Genomic DNA, 17,969 nt, shown 5'->3' on the forward strand with positions numbered 1-17,969 from the left:
AATGGGCGCTGGAGCGGGAGATAGTAGTGATCCATCTACTAATTATGAGAAAACATCGGCCGTTGATCAGCAAGTAGACAGCGAGTTTACTCATAATTCCGAAACCGATTTTGAAAATCATTGTGCGTTGACAAGTAGCAGCAATACAGACGATAACAACAGATCGGCGGCTGCTATGTTAGCCGATGTGGACTATGTAACTATCGGTAACGAACGAGTTTACGTCAACGAGCCAACCAGAAGCGCCCTTTTACTGGCCAGCAATTTCAGCGCCGTTTCATTGGCGATGGCCGACGGTAAAAAGTCATGCGCGTCGGCCAGTAACCACAGCGACGAGAACCAGTGGAGTTTGATAGGCTGCGACGACGCGACGATTATCAACGGCGAATCCGTAACTGGCGACGAGCCGAAGAGCGAAAAAATTCTGATCAGACTCCAAACGGTCGGAAATCATCAGAACGATTCGAGTAAAGTTAACATTACAGTCGAGGACGCGATTATCGCCGCTGAGCCCTGTTGCAAAACCGTCAACGTCATCCAACAAGGACAGGAGGCATCTCAGTCGCTCGTGGGAATTAACCAAATTCGTCTGCAACCAGCCGCATCGACGAAGAACGAAAATACGAGTGATTTTAACAAAATCGACAACTGTCACGAATCCGACCGCGTTGAACCGATGTTAACGAACTCCAACGTGTTAGTATCAGACGTTACCGGATTACAGCAACGATCGAATTTGGAATCGTCCGAATCGGCGCTCAATGAAATGAAACCAGCAGGCGAATCGCCTACTGGTATTATTCCCGACGAAATAGTAAACCAGGACGCGGTCGTAGTAGGAATCACGAATGATCAACACGCTCGACAAGAGTGGCTTCATTACATACAAGAAACGGAAAGATATTGGCTCGGAAACGATAAATCTAACTAATCCGATACCTGCATCTGGGAAACGAAAAGAATTGCTAGAGCTCCCCTTTTTTACTTTCACGTGAAAATCCTATCCAGAAATTACGTCAAACAATAAAGATTCAATTATCAACAATTTTATTCAACTTAAAGTAGAAAAGTTAGTGGAACTATTTACATCATTGTTTGTTAATAAATCCTTTTTTTTCAGTATAAACTACATGCACACGCATGAATCATGGAATAATCATGAATCACAAACTCTAATTTACTTCTCATCGAGTTCCCATAATCTCACTCGAAACAAAAATTACTCAGAGCAACTGGAATTATCCACCGCATGTTTCATTTTCCTTCATATTCAAAAAGTGCCCAAGGAGTGCCCATCGCAATCTTGCGATCATGTGCTGATCATGTACAGTCACCGCGCATTCACAGTAGGCATTCTGGTAAGTGACACAATTGAACACGACCGCGTTTGATCATGGAGCGACCTTCTGTCAACTTCGCTTCAGCTAGGAATGTCAATGACCAGCCGACACTGGCAGCTGGGGCATTTTCACGTCAGTTTCTCTAGCATGGCCAGATGATTTTCGGCGTGTTTCTTCGCTTGTTCACTTTCGGCTATCTGAAATTACGTACCATAAATCATTAAGACATAAGTTACGATTATTCTCCTACAGAGCCCTTTCGATCAAAATCCAGATCGATAAAAGATATCTTTTCCGATCAACGAGATCTGACAATAATTTAATAATAGAAATTATTAAGACATTGAGTTAAGATTATTCTTCCACAGATGTCCAAAGCCTTGCAATCAAAATCCTTATAGTTGTAAAAGATATATGTTTTCCATTCAATGAGATTGAACAACACCTTTTCTAAAACTGCAATGGATGAGGTTTATGATATAGATGACACATCAGTGGTATAACTGCTGATATAGGTTCACATATTGTTTTACCAGCAAATCATACACTAATGTATCATCTACATCTATCATTAGGATCCTCGATTGTAGACAAGACGCAAAAGAGGGAGAATGAAGCAGAGGTCTCCCCGCAGACACGTAGGAGAGGAGAATAAAGCCGCGATCACACGGAGACGATTTCACCCAGATCAGGCCCGAGTCGAATGTGGCCCGAGCCTGATTAGAGTGCGCGTTCACACCTAAACCACTCACTTGGTACTAAACAATGCTTAAAACGAAGTGAGTCACTTCAAAAAACCTGAAGCAATTCACACACAATCATTTGACCCATCCTATAATTTGGCTCGGGTCTGGTCATCCGTGTGAACAGTTGGCCCGGGCCTAAATCCTGCAGTGAACCTGCATCCTGTATGATCGCCGCTTAGAGAGGGGCTAAACCAACTGATACAGACAAACACATGAGGCCGAGTGCGAGGGAGAGAGTGAGTGAGCAGGTATCCGTTGAAATCATTATATCAGATGTGATCCTTCATATTCGACGTAATGATGTAATCAACACATCAGTGGTATAACTGCTGATAATGTTATAGGTCATACCAGCAATCATACACTAATGAATCAACAGCATCGGGATAATTATCAAACCTTCCACACCCAAACAGTCCATCTCGAAACGGGAGACGGTGGCAACGATGGGCGTCGGTCGATGATGAAAATGATATCTTTAACACATCAGTGGTATAACTGCTGATACGGATACGAGATCGGTTCTACCAGCAGTCGTACTACGATGCGTTACAAATATCGACTAACGTTTACCCTCTCAAATCATCAACGCGGCTCCGTTACGATCGCGCGTCGACTAAGACAAGAGTTCGTACATCAGTGGTATAACTGCTGATAGTTTATATCAATACCGAGCAATCATACACCGATGTATCAACAATGTCATCATTGATTTCTGATTAAAATCACATCGATCCGGCAAAAAGATTAGTTTAAGTTCTACAACAGGGTACCTACGGATATGACATTCCTATAAGGAGTTTAAGGAGGATATAAGGAGTTTAAGGAAGTGCCTGCATCTCTTTTATATCCCAACTTCCCTAGACTACTCCTAAATCGGTACTGTTACTAAAAGGGTTCTCGGTAAAACGATAATTCGGTGGTTTTGTAAGCAGATCCTTGACACTAATAAACTCGGTTTCTAATTCCATAACCAAGTAACAAAAAGATCCTGGTTCAAACTGAACTGATTTAGGCATAGTCTAATGTATAACTTCTCAGGTATCTAATTGCCTATTTCTCAAAATTTATGCAGTTTTCAAGGAGTTTCTGACATTTTGCACAAATTGAAGGAGTTATAAATGCCTAAATGAGCGTTTAGGCCTTCTTAAGGAATCCTGGGGTCATAGGGCACCCAATATTACAGTTTAACCCGGTCATCCTTATTACCGAGATGACGTATTTTACCGAGATGAACCGAGATGACATGAAATATAACATATTTATTTATTCCTTATCGATTTTAACAATTGAAATCATATTATATCAGTAATAAATGCTTGCTGGAATCATATTTTACATATTTGTCGGATATTTTTGTAGAAAAATAACTTTTAACTTTACCGAGATGAGATCGTCGATCAATCAATCAAATTCAATGAAATTTTATTGCTAACCGAGTTCACGTATTAGAAGTCAAAATTTTTTTAAATAAAAAAATATGACTCTAGAAGGTATTTATTACTGATATAACATGATTTCAAGTATTAAAATCGATAAGGAATAAATAAATATGCGGTAATAAGGATGACCCGTTTAACCCATTCAACTTAATTTTTATCAGTTTAGTTTAAGTAGTTGATTTAGTAATTTAGGTAGGTGAACCATCACATTAAGGGTATCAGACAGATAGACATACCGATTGCTGAAGAGCCACTTGCCGAACCAAATCAATATCCACATCATTCAACATTTCTCGTTCGCGATCGATTTTGTCGTCGAGCTTACTCAAGCGAAGTTTCACTCGAGCAATTTCCACGACCGGATCAGCGAAAGCCTGTAAATAAACGTTTCATGAATTCTTTAAACAACAACATTGTCAAATATCCTCGAATAACATCAGCCCTGTTCAACCCGATGGATATAGTATATATCCCAGATGCGATGACGACCATTCACAATACACTGACCAAGAGCTGACCGACTATATAATAACATAACTATCACTTGCTATATGGACTCATGCAAGAATCACACTGGGCAAACATCTTCCACCCCATTATATTGATGGCTAACCGACACAATACAAGTCGATAATTATTGGACAATACCAGACAAAGTGACTATAGATAGCCTTCCAGACCACCTATACAAAGCTGTTAATCCCAACATGGCTGTGATTTATAAATATCTAGTCAGTCTGGGAGACGGACAAAAGAATTCTCAGAGCGGAGATTATGCAGCATTGTCTCGGTCAAAGTTTGAAGCTTTTGTTTTCGGTTTAGACATAATAAGGCGTAGTTTATACCGAGAAATCTCAAATCATTATAGATAGACTCCTGTATGAAATGTGTATATAATTATTGCGAGAAAAACACCCTAGTTCTGACTGTTCGAATTGGAATCAGAGACAGAAACAATATTACAGACTACAATCTCTCTCATAAAAGCCTTAATCCATAGTCATTGTTCAATTTCATCAACAGACATAGTAACTAACTGTTAAGCATCAACTACTGTGACTGATGATTTCAACACGCCAACAAATGGCAAGCTTAATTTCTTAGGCGTTATGGAATAATAGACAATTATGAAATAGCTCATTTGTGTTAGTTTGCCCAAACAATAAATATTCAGTCCGCACACAGAAAGTTGAGGTTTGCTAATGAATTGCAATTTGATGCTTTGATACCGACTGAGATACCAGTATTTACATCGTATTCACTGACTGTGTCAAGAAAACACTGAATAACAAATAGTTCATAGATCGGTCACTCCTGGAGGAGTTTTGTTAAAGGAGATAATTGGAAATTTCGGGGAAGTGCCCGCATCACTTTCATATTGCAATTACACTGTAGACTCCTACAAAATGGGTACTGTTTATTTGGATAAATAGTTACTTCAGTAGTTTTGTAAGAAAATTTTGTATCATATTCTTCACTACCAAACTTGGTTTCTAATTCGTTAACCGCCTAATTGGGTAAAGAATCAATATAGAAGTAGTTTACTATCCAACTACAACCATTTCTAGTTGCCATTTCTCGAAATTGAATAATTTTTTGGGGATTTTGCTTAAATTAAAGGGGTTTCAAGCGCCTATAAAGGCATTTTTCTGTTTAGAAGTTTTTTTTAAGGGATCGAGGAGTCATACCTTGATATTCAGGTGCATTTTCGTATTTTCATCGACCGTACGAGTGATGCAGCCGTCGGGAGTATGATCGGAAGCGGGTTCGACGACGACTCGCCTCGACTTCATCATCGTGAGTACGATATCCTCGTATTTCTGAATGAGAGACTCGAGCGTCGGGTCGGATGTCGACAGCACCACTGTAACAATGATACAGGTAAAACATTTTTTCAAAACGTATATATTTACAGGGCTGCCAACCTTGTCCTTACGCAGATAGGGACAGAAGGATATACACTTGGCAGCCCTGTATTTAGGTGAAAAATTCATGCTGAACGAACACTTCGTCTGACTTACAATCCGTGCGGCCGTTTGAAAAATTGAAATCTCTTCGCAAATTCATCGCAACCGTGGCGATACTTTGGATGTATTTCAAGTCCTGTTCTAACTGTACATTCTGCCATTGAAACTGCCGAAGAAATAACAACAGTTACGGTACCTTTTTCCTAAATACAGTAAACTCCTGCTTAAGTCAAGTGCATTCAATTTGCTTGTTATTTTAAAAATTTGGATTTACGTTTGAAAATTTCACTACGTCCTGCTAATGTCCGAAAATATCAGACTTGAGCAAAGTCTATAGTATTAGCTTAATTCTTGTTATTTTAAAAATTTGGATTTATGTTTGAAAGGATTGAAATTACCAGACTATCGACTACGTCCAGCTAATGTCCGAAAATATCAGACTTGAGCGGAGTCTATAGTATTAGCTTAATTCATGTTTCTAAAATAAATCCAGAGGATGCGTTGCGTAAAACTCGAAACTCACCTCAGTTGGAGTCGGGTAAGGTGCGATCATGATGCTCTCGGCTCTGAGCGATGGCGGTCCCGGCAGTCTCTGGTAAAGTTCTTCGGTTAGGTACGGCATGAACGGGCTCAAAGCGCGCAATCCGTTATCGAACACTGTATACATTACATCGCGTGCAACGCGTGCCGATTCGGTGTCCGTTAATAACGTCGGTTTAATACATTCCTAAAGGAAGACGGCGGTAAGAATTCATCAATAAGGATCTATGAGATTCCGATTGAGTTTCAGCAAGAACAGGTGAAATCTTCTTGGAATTAAGATCAATCTGACTTAAGTGGAAATGCGTAAAAACAAACTTCAGAGAACCAGAAAATCCATTCGCTTTAAGCAAAGTTCTACGAGCTATGAAATAATTAAAATAGTTATATTTGGAATGATTTTCGATGTTACAATCATTTTATCCCAGGTTGTTATAACAAGATTCCACTGGTTTTCACAATAAGTGCATTATCTTGAAACCGAAAGTTCGATTTTTCGTATCGAAAACCATAATCAGCAGAAGAAAAGTGAATATAACTTACGAGATAAACGTCGCAGAATTCTTCGAACCAGAATCGATTTAAGGCTCGACACACGAGATGTAGATTGTAGTTGTTGAACTGCGCGTTACAGATATCAACCAGTTCACTCATACGAATTAAAATCCAATTATCAATTGCGCTTACATTTTCCTGAAAAAGAAACGGATCATCCAGTACATTTTCCTTGCATGAAAGATGACTTCAAATAATCGGAATCCAATTTTCGTGAAAAAGTCAATCTCAAGTATTTGGTTTCAGCCATATTTTCGGTATATCTCCAGCAATCAAAATTCAACAATTCGAAGCATAAAAATCGGGTTATGAACTGATAGAACCGAGTCCAGAACTTACCGTAACATTGGATGGCTCGTAATCAGCAGGAATGTTTTGCAGGAAGAACCGGAACGCTTGCCAGATCTTGTTACAGAAATTACGATTATATACGGCGTGATCGACGTTGAAATTTATGTTCTGATCTGCAACAAGCGAAAACCTCTATGAGAACGCTGGCAAATACCGAGACTGATTAACGAAGTAACCGAGGGGCAAAATGAAACGTACTTTTGAAGTTGTAAGAACACAAAGTGAATCGCAGTGCATCCGCACCACATTGCTTGATCCCGTGTGGAAACTGTCTCTTCTGGCCGGCCATCGCTTTATCGATCTCAGACGGCGGCAAATTACTTTTCTCTAGTTCAGCATTCAGTACCTGATGGGAGGAAATATCGATTCAATTTTAAATGAAAGTTCACTCAGATCTCAGGTAACGCTGGTGGCGAATGAACTGTGCCTAGTCCCAGCGCGTATTCTATGTATTTTTACCTTCAAACGAACTCCTTGTATCACATGTATCGGATTTATAACGTTCCCGAGAGATTTACTCATTTTACGCCCATAAACATCTCTCAGTAATCCGTGTAATAGCACCTGAAAATATTTATTAATCACATGTTCGCATCACAGAAGTTCCAAGAAACAGTCAGCCCATGGACTATCTGCCAGCATCAATTATTGAATTTCAGCAAAATGCAAAATTTGGTTGATTTTCAATTGTAATTATTGATTCTCATCCGCAATAGACTGTAAAACGCACCTTTTTAAATGGCAACGAACCGTGCAGTTCTTGACACAACATGACCATACGCGCGACCCAGAAAAACAAAATGTCACTACCAGTTTCCAGTATATTAGTCGGATAATACTGCTGTAGATCATCGGTCTATTGAAAGTTAAACGGTAATCCAGTTAAAGAACAGTTTAAGATACTTCGAAAATGCAGAAAACTATGAAATATACAAACCGAATCCGGCCAGCCAAGCATCGACAGAGGAAAAATAGCTGATGAAAACCACGTATCTAAAACATCTTCATCTGAAATCAGTATTACACGTGTCAAATGCGCTTAACTTTTCGCTAATTAGACAATTATCAGATATATTTACCTTGAATAAGTTGAAGTTGATCTGATGCTAAACCGGTCAAGTTTGCAGCTTTCAGCGTTGCCTCTTCTAATGATTTACCACTAACCCATAGATCAACCCCATTTTCCTGTAACAAAATATCCGATTAAAAGACTAATTCATTGTTAAATTAGCAGAAATAGGTGAGAATTCTTAGTTACCTTGATCCGTTTACCAGTCGCGTCCATAACTCTATAAGCCGGTATCTGGTGTCCCCACCACAACTGGCGACTGATACACCAGTCCTGTTTGGCTTTCAACCACTCGTTCCAGATGTTCTCGTGGTGGTCGGGAATGAGCTGCAACTCGCACGAGTTCACAACGTCCCGAGCTCGGTCCATCGACATCGAACAATCGACAAACCACTGCTCCCGCAACACCGGTTCGATGATATCTCCGGATCGACTGAAACATTAAAATTCTCACTTATAAATTATCTCGAGGTTTGCTCGTTAATCTACCAGGCACTAAATGATAGTTTATAAATTGCAAGCAACAAGCCTAACCAAATAGCAACTGAATAACAAAGATAAAGATCATCAGAGTTCTATAGCCAATTTAACAACTAAAGATCGATCTTAAGATTCATGAGCACTTTTGGACTGAAGTCTTCGCGCCCAGCTGTACAAATCCTTAAGTTGTCAGATTGGCTACGGACCCGAGGGCCTAGTTTACTAACCTACAGATTGGTAACGTCATGCTATGATCTTCTGCACCGACGTACAAACCGAGTTCTTTCAGAGCGTTTTGTATTTTCGCTCGAGCGTCGAAACGTTTAACTCCCTATCAAAACACGACAACAAAACATCGACAGTTGAGTCACTTTTCTTAAAACCAAATCAGGGTGGCCACTTTTATTTTACATTTTCCCGACATGCGAGTTATTTTCCCTGACTTGATCTGCTCAGAAACCAATCAACTAACACAGTAAAATACCTAAGACATAGACAGAAACTTATTAATTTAACGCACGATCTAGCAATCTCAACAAATTTTCCTGACTTTTCCCTGATTTTCAGCATTATTTTTGTTTACAAAATCCCACAAACTTTTTTAAAGAAAAGAAATTTCCCTGACTTTCCCTGAATTCCAGGTGAAGTGGCCATCTTGAAAATGTGAGCCTGAGAATGAGAATGTCAAGAGTTAATACCTGGAATTGTGGGCAGACGTCATTGATCAACCCTGCGTCGTCCAGTATCGACACAACTGGTAAACCGTGACGTCTGGCGACTTCGTAATCGACGTGACTGTGACCGGGAGTCAATTTCACGACTCCCGTTCCGAACAATCGGTCGACGAAATCGTCGAAAACGATCGGCAGTTTACGATCACAGAACGGGTGCTGCAACTCTCGACCACGCAGGTGACTGTAACGATTATCATCGGGATGCACGGCGACCGCCGTATCGCCCAGCATCGTCTCCAAACGCGTCGTCGCCACGACGACCAGTTCATCTGCAATAAACACAATTTATAAAATAATTTCCAGTCAATGTTTCGTGGATAAACCGGGCATAGCTTGTAGCGGAAAGGTTAAGGCAAGTTAGGACTTTTCAGCATTTACGGTGTGGGTTTCCGGAATAAATATATTGAATTGTGCCCATGATAGACGTTGTAACAGCTTATTATGATTTTATCAAACCATAACAATCACCTATATACAAAGGACTTAAGTCATCCATGCACTAGAACGTATTAATTGCCCAGAAGTGATGTGTGCTTGGCATTTGATCATTTCATCAACACTTTTACCACCACAATTACAAATGCTGTGAGAAAGATTTAAATTTTCAGATGGCTCGTGTAAAGCAAAAAGTAGCACTTTTCCGCTCTTATTGACACTTTTATGGAAAGTAAAAGCACAAAGGAGAACCCTAAAATTTTTTTTTCTTCAAAAAGTAGCACTAAATAGCACTTAGTAGACTTGCTGCAAACTGTCGAGTTTTAGTGTTTTGAAAGCAATAACCAAGTTTTAAAATTGAACCAGACCTGAATCGATGACTTTGTACGCGAATGATGTGAGAGTGCCGAATTCTATTTTGTTGGTGTATCCGGGCACTTCGAGTTTCGTCCTGTTGTTTACGACTAGATCATCAACCTTGAAAACAATGAATCCTAACATATTAAAACCTTTAAATCATTATAAAATGAGAAAGCATCAGACCCGACCTTGGTATTTATCAACCTTTTAAGTCATTTTCACCACAATGTGACATCTAAAACAGTAGTTTAATTGAAAATGAACTAGAATTTATTCAGTTTTAATGATTTTGTTCATATTTGAGATCTTAAAGAGTAGTCACTACTCTCAAATAGTAGTGGTAGTCAGGTCTGTGGTGTTCTAGCGTGGTAGTAATACTAAAACCTAAGACGGCATTTACAGAATTTTCATAATTGCACAATTGAATGAATTTACCATTGGACTAGGTTCAGTGTATAAAATCATGCCAATGAAGCTTCACAGTTCTCTATTTACACTGCATCTCATTTAATGACTAATATCAAAAATTCATGAATTTTTGCTAATATTCAGCTCTATGGATCTTAACCCAAGATTATAGGCCTATTGTGCGTACATACCTCGATATCAGAAATAGCTGACTTCAGAGAACACGACCAGTTGACTAGTCGATTGCTACGATAAATCAATCCTCGTTCGTGCAAACGAACAAACGCTTCGACAACTGCCGACGAATGTTTCTAAAAAGCAAGACATTCGAATAACTATCTAATTCGTGCTAGAATAGAATATGTATCGAGGTTCATATCACTAATAAACAAGTATTTACCGGATCCATAGTGAAACAATCGCGATCCCAGTCCAACGACGAACCGAGTTTTCTCATCTGAGCATAAATATGATCGCCTTTCCTGAATAAGGTCGAAGAAATAAGACAATTAAGATCGACCCAAAACTATGTACATGTAAACAGGGTTGCCAATGCTATCAGAAGTTGAGTTTTTTTCTTGTAACATTCCTTAGAAATGTGAAAGAAATTGTTCAAATTAATCAGTGATCAATTAGAAGACCTTGGACAGTAACGTCTCCTCCACATCAAATTTCTTCAAGAAATACTGATTAAATACTGATGTAGGAACTCTAGTCTTGAGTCAAAATTATAGTAACAAAGCACTCGTAGTCAGGAAAAGTTGGCACTTCTGAGCATTGGGACCACCAGTATAAACCAGACCAGTGTTTTTGAGAATCCGCAAAGTAGGTTTACCACATAAAATCCCTCAAAATTCACTGACTCTTACGGTTTACTAACACGAGTCTTTTGTCACATGTATCAACTAAAATCAAAGCATTGAATAGGAATCATAAATGCTTAATGGGCGACTAAAATAAGAAACGCGCGTTTGACGTACTGATTTTTCCACTGCCACACCTGATCGATAAACTGTCGTCTGCCGATATCGTGCCGTGTTAAACCGGTCTGTTTCATCAATTGTTTCTCGACGACGACTTGCGTGGCGATGCCGGCGTGATCGCACCCGGGATTCCACAGTACACGATCACCGCACATTCGACGCCTGAATGAGAAAGAAAAAGCCACAAAAACATTAACGAATAAACAGGAGAGATGGCACCATGAGTTCATTCCACAGGATTTTTATGGGTTTCATTTTCCATAACTTTACCATACCCACATTAGGGATCATTCATTTATTACGTACGCAGGAAATTTGATTTTTTAAACCCCCCCCCTCTGTACGCAAAATTGGCCATTTTTTCATATAGGCCTAACATTAAGCATTACAGTACGCAATTGCACTGACCCCTACCCTAATGCTTACGAAATAAATGAATGATCCCTTATAAATTTTCCATACCCTAAGTTCACATCGCCAACCTAGAACAGGCAATGTAAGCTTATAAGCTTATTCTAAGTTAATAAGTGCCAATTATCAATTCCATCGATACAAGTGTTTTCATAGGTTTGTTATAGAATGTGTAGTAAGACATTCAGGCAAATAGCGTAAAATTCAAAATAGAAAGACAATTTTATTTTGAGAGCATTTTCTGATTTTCCATGCCTTTTCAATAGCCAAAGAAAAAAATTCCCATTTTTCAAGACCCGTAAGAACCCCGATTCCACCACTTCTAAAAATATATCTCACCATCTGACTATCGCGTCTTGAATAGAACTCGTGAGTGCGTGGCCGAGGTGAAGGTCACCGGTAACGTTAGGCGGAGGAAGACAGACGGTAAATCGAGCTGGACCGGGATTCACTTCCGGTTTAAAGAATCCTTTTTGTTCCCACCAATCGTACCAAGCGGCTTCGACGTACTGTGGACTGTAACGTTTGTGCAACGGACTGGAAATGTCTGAAATTTAAAAATAGAGTTGATGTCAACCACTTCAGCCTAATTCAGATCAGTTAAATCTAAATTTCAATCTTATCAGGATATTATCTCAGGTCCTCCTACAAGCTTATATAAAATATGATGACCGGTAAAATGATAAAATCTCAGAGTTAGGCCTTATTTTGAGTTAATAAGTGAACCCATAATTGAGGATGAGGTCGAGTTCAAACATCAGAATGTTAGAAAAATAAATCTATTTAATCATCAGTTGTGGATTAAATATTAGATTTTGATAAGACTCATCAAAATATGAATGATGTCTAATCTGGATTTCGCATAAAATGATTAATTTCAATGGTCCCAAATCACCCGCATTAAGCGGATTCAAGCCTTATTTATCATTGCGGTTCTATCAGTTGTTGTTATCGAGGAGCGCCTTACCTTTTTTATCGCCTGGAATTCTTTCTGCTGCGCTGTACTGTGCATCGTATACGGCTTCAGTTGAAGTGGCAGCCTGAAGGGCGAAAGGAAAAATGTAAAATGATTAAAATCTTAAAAAATTATATTTCTTTATCGCAGAAAATCTTTACTGCCTGCATCTCATTAGAATGCTACATCTCAGTAGGATGACTGCTTCATCGCATGCAATGATTGAGAAGTAAAGTAGCCAGTAGGCGAGTAGGTCTACCTTTTCTTTCATTTTTTGTTCATGCGCCAAACGCTTCGCCTTCTTCCTTTCCAGTTTTTCCTTCTGTTTCTTCCTGTTGTATTCAACGCGATCCAGTCGATCATCAGCGGCCCCCGACGACAGGGAGTTCGGCGTCGTGGTTTCATCGTCAGCCGCTGCACTCCCCTGGGTCTGGGCTTGCCGCTGTTGTTGTTGGCCTCCTCCTCCTCGTTGTTGAACATTGTCTACGTTTGAAGATAAAAAACGCTGAGAAAACGAATAGAACGGACTGGATAGATGCGTTTTATTGGCAACGCCTAGTTTATTCACGCTGTATACTAGATGCGAGGACCGCTGAAGCCGGGAATATTGCGTTAAACGACAAAAACTCGGAGCTTTTAATTTGCAAATCGATCTCATGTGCGCCGCCATAATACGATTAACATATAGCTGGGTTATTAGGGACCATCTTAAAATCGTCGGAATTTATTCAATTCACTCTTTATTGATCCATTTGGAATGGTTTGCCAGTTATTGCTTGATTCAAATATTAACCTTGTTACTAGAATTAAACTATTCATTTCGATTTGTCATCACTCTATCCATATATAATCAACATTTCTTGACATTTTGGTGTCCTTTGACTAAACTTAAATCTTGAGAGGCCCCCTCTAACAGTTACGCGTGATTGATTGAAGAAATAATTGAAATTATTTCAGAATCTCTTCATTATATTTTTCGGAATACAAATTAATCGGTTGATTTTATTCTATACGATATAAAATCGTGGTTTGAAAAATTACGAAATAAAATTACAGCTATTTCCAGCCAAGATGGCGTCCACGAAAAAGAAACAGTTTCGGAAACGAAGACAAGAGTCTTCTAGCAGCGAAGATGAGGAAGAAATGGGCGATCGACCTATGTAAATATGATCTTTTTCATTGTGCCTTTGATTTGGTTAAATTTTCACGTCGCTGAATCGTTTGGAATTTCACGGTTTTACCGTTTTGAACAGTTTTTTTTAGAAGAAACCTACTTCCGACGAGAGGTGGCAGCACCGGATGGTGACATATTTCAGTCATCTGTCAAAATTTGATACCCGTCCATGTCTTGATATTCTATTTACAGCCCGAAAGATTCGATTACAAATGATATAAAAGCGTTGCAGAAATTGAGAAAACGACCAAATGGCGTGAATGTTATTGGTTTGGCATTAGGCAAAAAATTACCAGATAATGAACCAAGGCTGGTGGTAGGCGTTAAATCTGTTGTTTTATGTAACATAATAAAAAGAAAATACTGAATTCTGAAATGTGAAAATCTATGTGATTTTAGAACGATCCATTTAAGATGGACACTGGTGGAATAGTAGATATGAAAGCGTTGAAAGAACAGTAAGCCTGATTCGTTTATTTGAGAAATTTAAGAAATCTGGTCAAACCTTGCTTACCATGAGCAGAATCCCTGCAGTGTTTGTGTACAAAATGTAATTATTCTTTAAAATGATTTACCTGATAATTCGTTGTGATTTCAGGGGTAAACTAGCAGATCCTGAGAGTATCGGAACCTCCTTCGCGGCAGAGACTAACAGAAGAGATGAGGATGCTGATATGTAAGTCCGAAGTAAAACAAATCGTAAAATGGTTCGGTTTCTTAATTAATATTTGTCGTATTGACGAAGCAACTCTCTATGTATTCAATTATAGGTTGAAATATGTCGAGAAAGAATTAGCAAAGAAGAAGGGTTTAGTCTCGAAAGATGAGTCTCCAGAAAAGAAAAGGTTCGCATTTGTTGACAATATTCTTTAACATCTCTTTCATGATAGTATGATGAGAGTTTTATTTAAGAAGATGAATTAACATAACATCGATTATAAGTTTAAAACCCACCAAAGTTTGAAAGATTGAAAGCAAATTTTATTTGTCAAAAATTAAAATCCAAAGACACGACAATTTGGGTTTGAATTCTTGATAATTGATATTAGCTTTGAATCTTTTAAACTTTGTATATTATAACTTATTAACTATTCTCCACGTCAGAAGTCAAGTGGCTAAACGGCTACAGGGCCCAATGAAACGCCTTTATTACCACTGCTATCATATATACCTGGTATTTTTTTTCTTCAGCGTAAAAACTGTGAACGACGTATTGTTCGATGTTCCCGAACATTTACGAGCGACGACCATGAAACGCACCGAGGATATGTTGTCGAATCAAATGTTATCCGGAATACCAGAAGTTGATCTCGGAATTGAGTAAGTCATTGAAAAAATAGTAGTCATGATTTATTGTCATAATTCCATGTAAGATATGCTCTTCGGCTTATACATAATGAGAAGCATGAATTGAAAAATGGTAAAACAAACAGACATTATAAATAAGAATATTCAAGAATGAGCTATGGTAAAAGCGAGTGTTTTAATTTGAGATTTAAAAGCATCTAAGGATGGAATAAAATGTAATTGGTAAGGTATCGTATCTCATTCCAAAATGACACAATAGTAACGGCGACGAACTGCTAGTGATAGAACCTGCTGCAAGGTTAAGCCAAATTTTGTAGCGATCTGTTTATTTTCGTCACAAGATGAAGAAATGTGTCTATTTTATAGCGCTAAAATACGTAACATCGAACAGACCGAAGACGCCAAACAGAAATTGATTGAACTGAAAATGAAGAGAAACAATGAGAAAGTGTCCGCGTTTGTGCCGACTAATATGGCCGTGAACTTCGTACAACACAACAGATGTAAGTAAATCCATCGCAACTGAATCGTCTCTTACCGGGAAACTTGGAAGACAAATCTTAGAACAATCGCAATAGAATATCAATCAAATTTCCATCGGATAATAGATTATCACTGATGTCAAATGAACGTCACTGGTCCCTATTTTGCTGTATTCGCTACAACCTTTTTTGTGCATTTAAAAATCTAATTTTAACCTCAGCTCATTCATTATTGTTTAAGAGCTTATGAAGTGATTCTATTTTGAATCTGCATGATAAATCAGTTTTCTATGGTAGCCGCTCAATGAGCTAAAATTTGTATTATTTCAGTCAATATCGATGATAATAATCCCATATTGAAGAAAGAAGAGCCACCAAAACCGAAAATGCCACGCGTTGGAGATGCGGAATCAATATTTGGTAGGTTACGTAATATTGTGAGCAATTTGAATAGCTTTTTTGTCAAGTCGGCACCTGTGTCCTCAAGTTTTCGATTCGATTCCAGATCAAGAAGGCAGCAAGAAAAAAGACGGCGAAAAAGCGACGGATGATTATCATTACGAGCGTTTCAAGAAACAAATGAGAAGATATTGAATCTGATCCGAATTCGACGTATTTAATCGTGCATTATCGCGTCAATCGAGTGTAAAGGCTTGATTGTTTGTTTGTCGGAGTAGGGCAGATACCGTTGCTTTGGCATTACCGCCTTGGTCAGGGCTAAAGCTCGGCTCGTTTGTACTCGGAAAAGCTGAACTTCGATATATTCGTATCGATACATTATTGTGTTCATGAAAGCAAGGCAGCGTGTCAGACAGTGAAGGTTGTAAATATTGTAAATAAATTTCGGAAATAATAGATCTGCTAGATGTACTTATTTTGCGATTTTTGATTCTAAATGGCCGGTAGCCGCAGGACTGAATTTACCCCATTTCTGGAAGTTGTTGGTGTGGTCGTGGTACTACAAGCCACGCGTTATATAGTACTCATTTCAAGTCCACGTTTCAATTAGTCTTTGAAGCGATCCAGTCCATATCGTGTAACCTCATTACTCGCATATCCAGCATCTGGAGCCATTTCCACAGTCTCAGGTTGAGACTTAATTTATACAGACATCATAATGAGTTTTCTTTACAAAGACTTCCCTGATTCGAGAGTATATTCCGGAAGAATATAGAAGAGATGACCACACCTCCGAATGATTGAAGCAGAAAAAGTTCTTTTTTACATTTTCAAAATTTTTTTTTATTCTAAAAGGCTAAATGAGTACATAATTTATTAGATACAAACGTAGTGTATTAGATATACAGGAGTTGTGACCACTGAATGAGCGTTTATGTAAATGAGATACAACCGACTTAACGAATTCAATACAGCCAGCGGTCGATATCATCCTAGACCCAGTTCCACAGTTGTTCGTTTAGTTCATTTGAGTTTTCTAATATCTAAGAATTTTAATCCACGTAAGTGGAGCCAGGTCTTGGTTTAATAAGACTCGCTGCTTTGACTCGGTCGGTGTACTCGGCATAGATCTGGTTGTGCCGTTCTAAATAATACACAATACAAAATAAATATCATATATGTACAGCAAAATACAAACAAAAAATCGTACAAAATTAATAAATTATCAAATATTTTTACATAATTTGTTTACAATAAATGTAAATATTTAAATATACATGGAGTAAACTACAAGCTACATGATGACGTAAATAAGTATACAATCTTAAATTCACAGAATGAATAACTGGCTTCGAAATTACAAGCACTGCAAAAATAACACCACGCACACTCAACATTTTTTTGAAGTTTTAAGTTAATTACATGTTTTTACTTTCGTGGTAGATTTCATTTGCGTTCCCGTTTAGGAGATCTGAGAAGGGCTTTCGTCTGCGCTACGACTAAAAAGCAAGGGCAATTTTGTTTCGGACATAATCAGACATAATAGATGGTTCCCCGATGAATCTCCTCTACGAAGAGTCCCATGATACGAGCAGTTATCTCGTAGGCTAGAATGAACAAGGGGGAGACCTGTCTGATATAATTCGTTGCAATTGATTAATACTGACTTAATAATCATGCTATATATATATAATATCTAGACTAGTACTGTCACTAATTAATTATTGGATACATGTATTTACATACCTACATACAAGGCGAACGAATTCTCCAGAATTACGTTGTTTTGGATCTAAATCAATTCAACCCCTTTGATGTAGATTATTACTT

The 17,969-nt window shown here is 38.4% G+C and overlaps 2 protein-coding genes across 2 annotated transcripts; one reads left to right on the top strand and one right to left on the bottom strand.

Moving 5' to 3' along the window:
* Positions 1–1,099: 1,099 nt before the first annotated feature.
* On the bottom strand, positions 1,100–13,513 carry LOC141908002 (valine--tRNA ligase-like). The gene is made up of 22 exons (XM_074797764.1): positions 13,036–13,513; positions 12,789–12,861; positions 12,161–12,368; positions 11,408–11,572; positions 10,828–10,909; positions 10,619–10,738; positions 10,028–10,136; positions 9,189–9,493; positions 8,718–8,821; positions 8,200–8,443; positions 8,021–8,126; positions 7,879–7,949; positions 7,672–7,797; positions 7,401–7,505; positions 7,140–7,287; positions 6,930–7,054; positions 6,579–6,728; positions 6,019–6,222; positions 5,550–5,661; positions 5,217–5,392; positions 3,765–3,902; positions 1,100–1,537 (listed from the first exon to the last, which is right to left on the bottom strand). The coding sequence occupies exons 1-22, from the start codon at positions 13,444–13,446 to the stop codon at positions 1,469–1,471; spliced, it is 3,351 nt and encodes a 1,116-aa protein (XP_074653865.1). The 5' UTR covers positions 13,447–13,513; the 3' UTR covers positions 1,100–1,468.
* A 309-nt stretch (positions 13,514–13,822) lies between these two features.
* Positions 13,823–16,583, top strand: LOC141908743 (splicing factor C9orf78-like). Its single transcript, XM_074798915.1, has 9 exons — positions 13,823–13,936; positions 14,143–14,266; positions 14,350–14,408; positions 14,549–14,626; positions 14,721–14,795; positions 15,142–15,270; positions 15,625–15,761; positions 16,071–16,160; positions 16,246–16,583. Exons 1-9 carry the CDS (start codon positions 13,848–13,850, stop codon positions 16,332–16,334), a joined length of 870 nt encoding a protein of 289 aa, XP_074655016.1. The 5' UTR covers positions 13,823–13,847; the 3' UTR covers positions 16,335–16,583.
* Positions 16,584–17,969: the final 1,386 nt, after the last annotated feature.

Source organism: Tubulanus polymorphus, chromosome 7, assembly GCF_964204645.1.
Source record: "Tubulanus polymorphus chromosome 7, tnTubPoly1.2, whole genome shotgun sequence".
Lineage (NCBI taxonomy): Eukaryota > Metazoa > Nemertea > Palaeonemertea > Tubulaniformes > Tubulanidae > Tubulanus > Tubulanus polymorphus.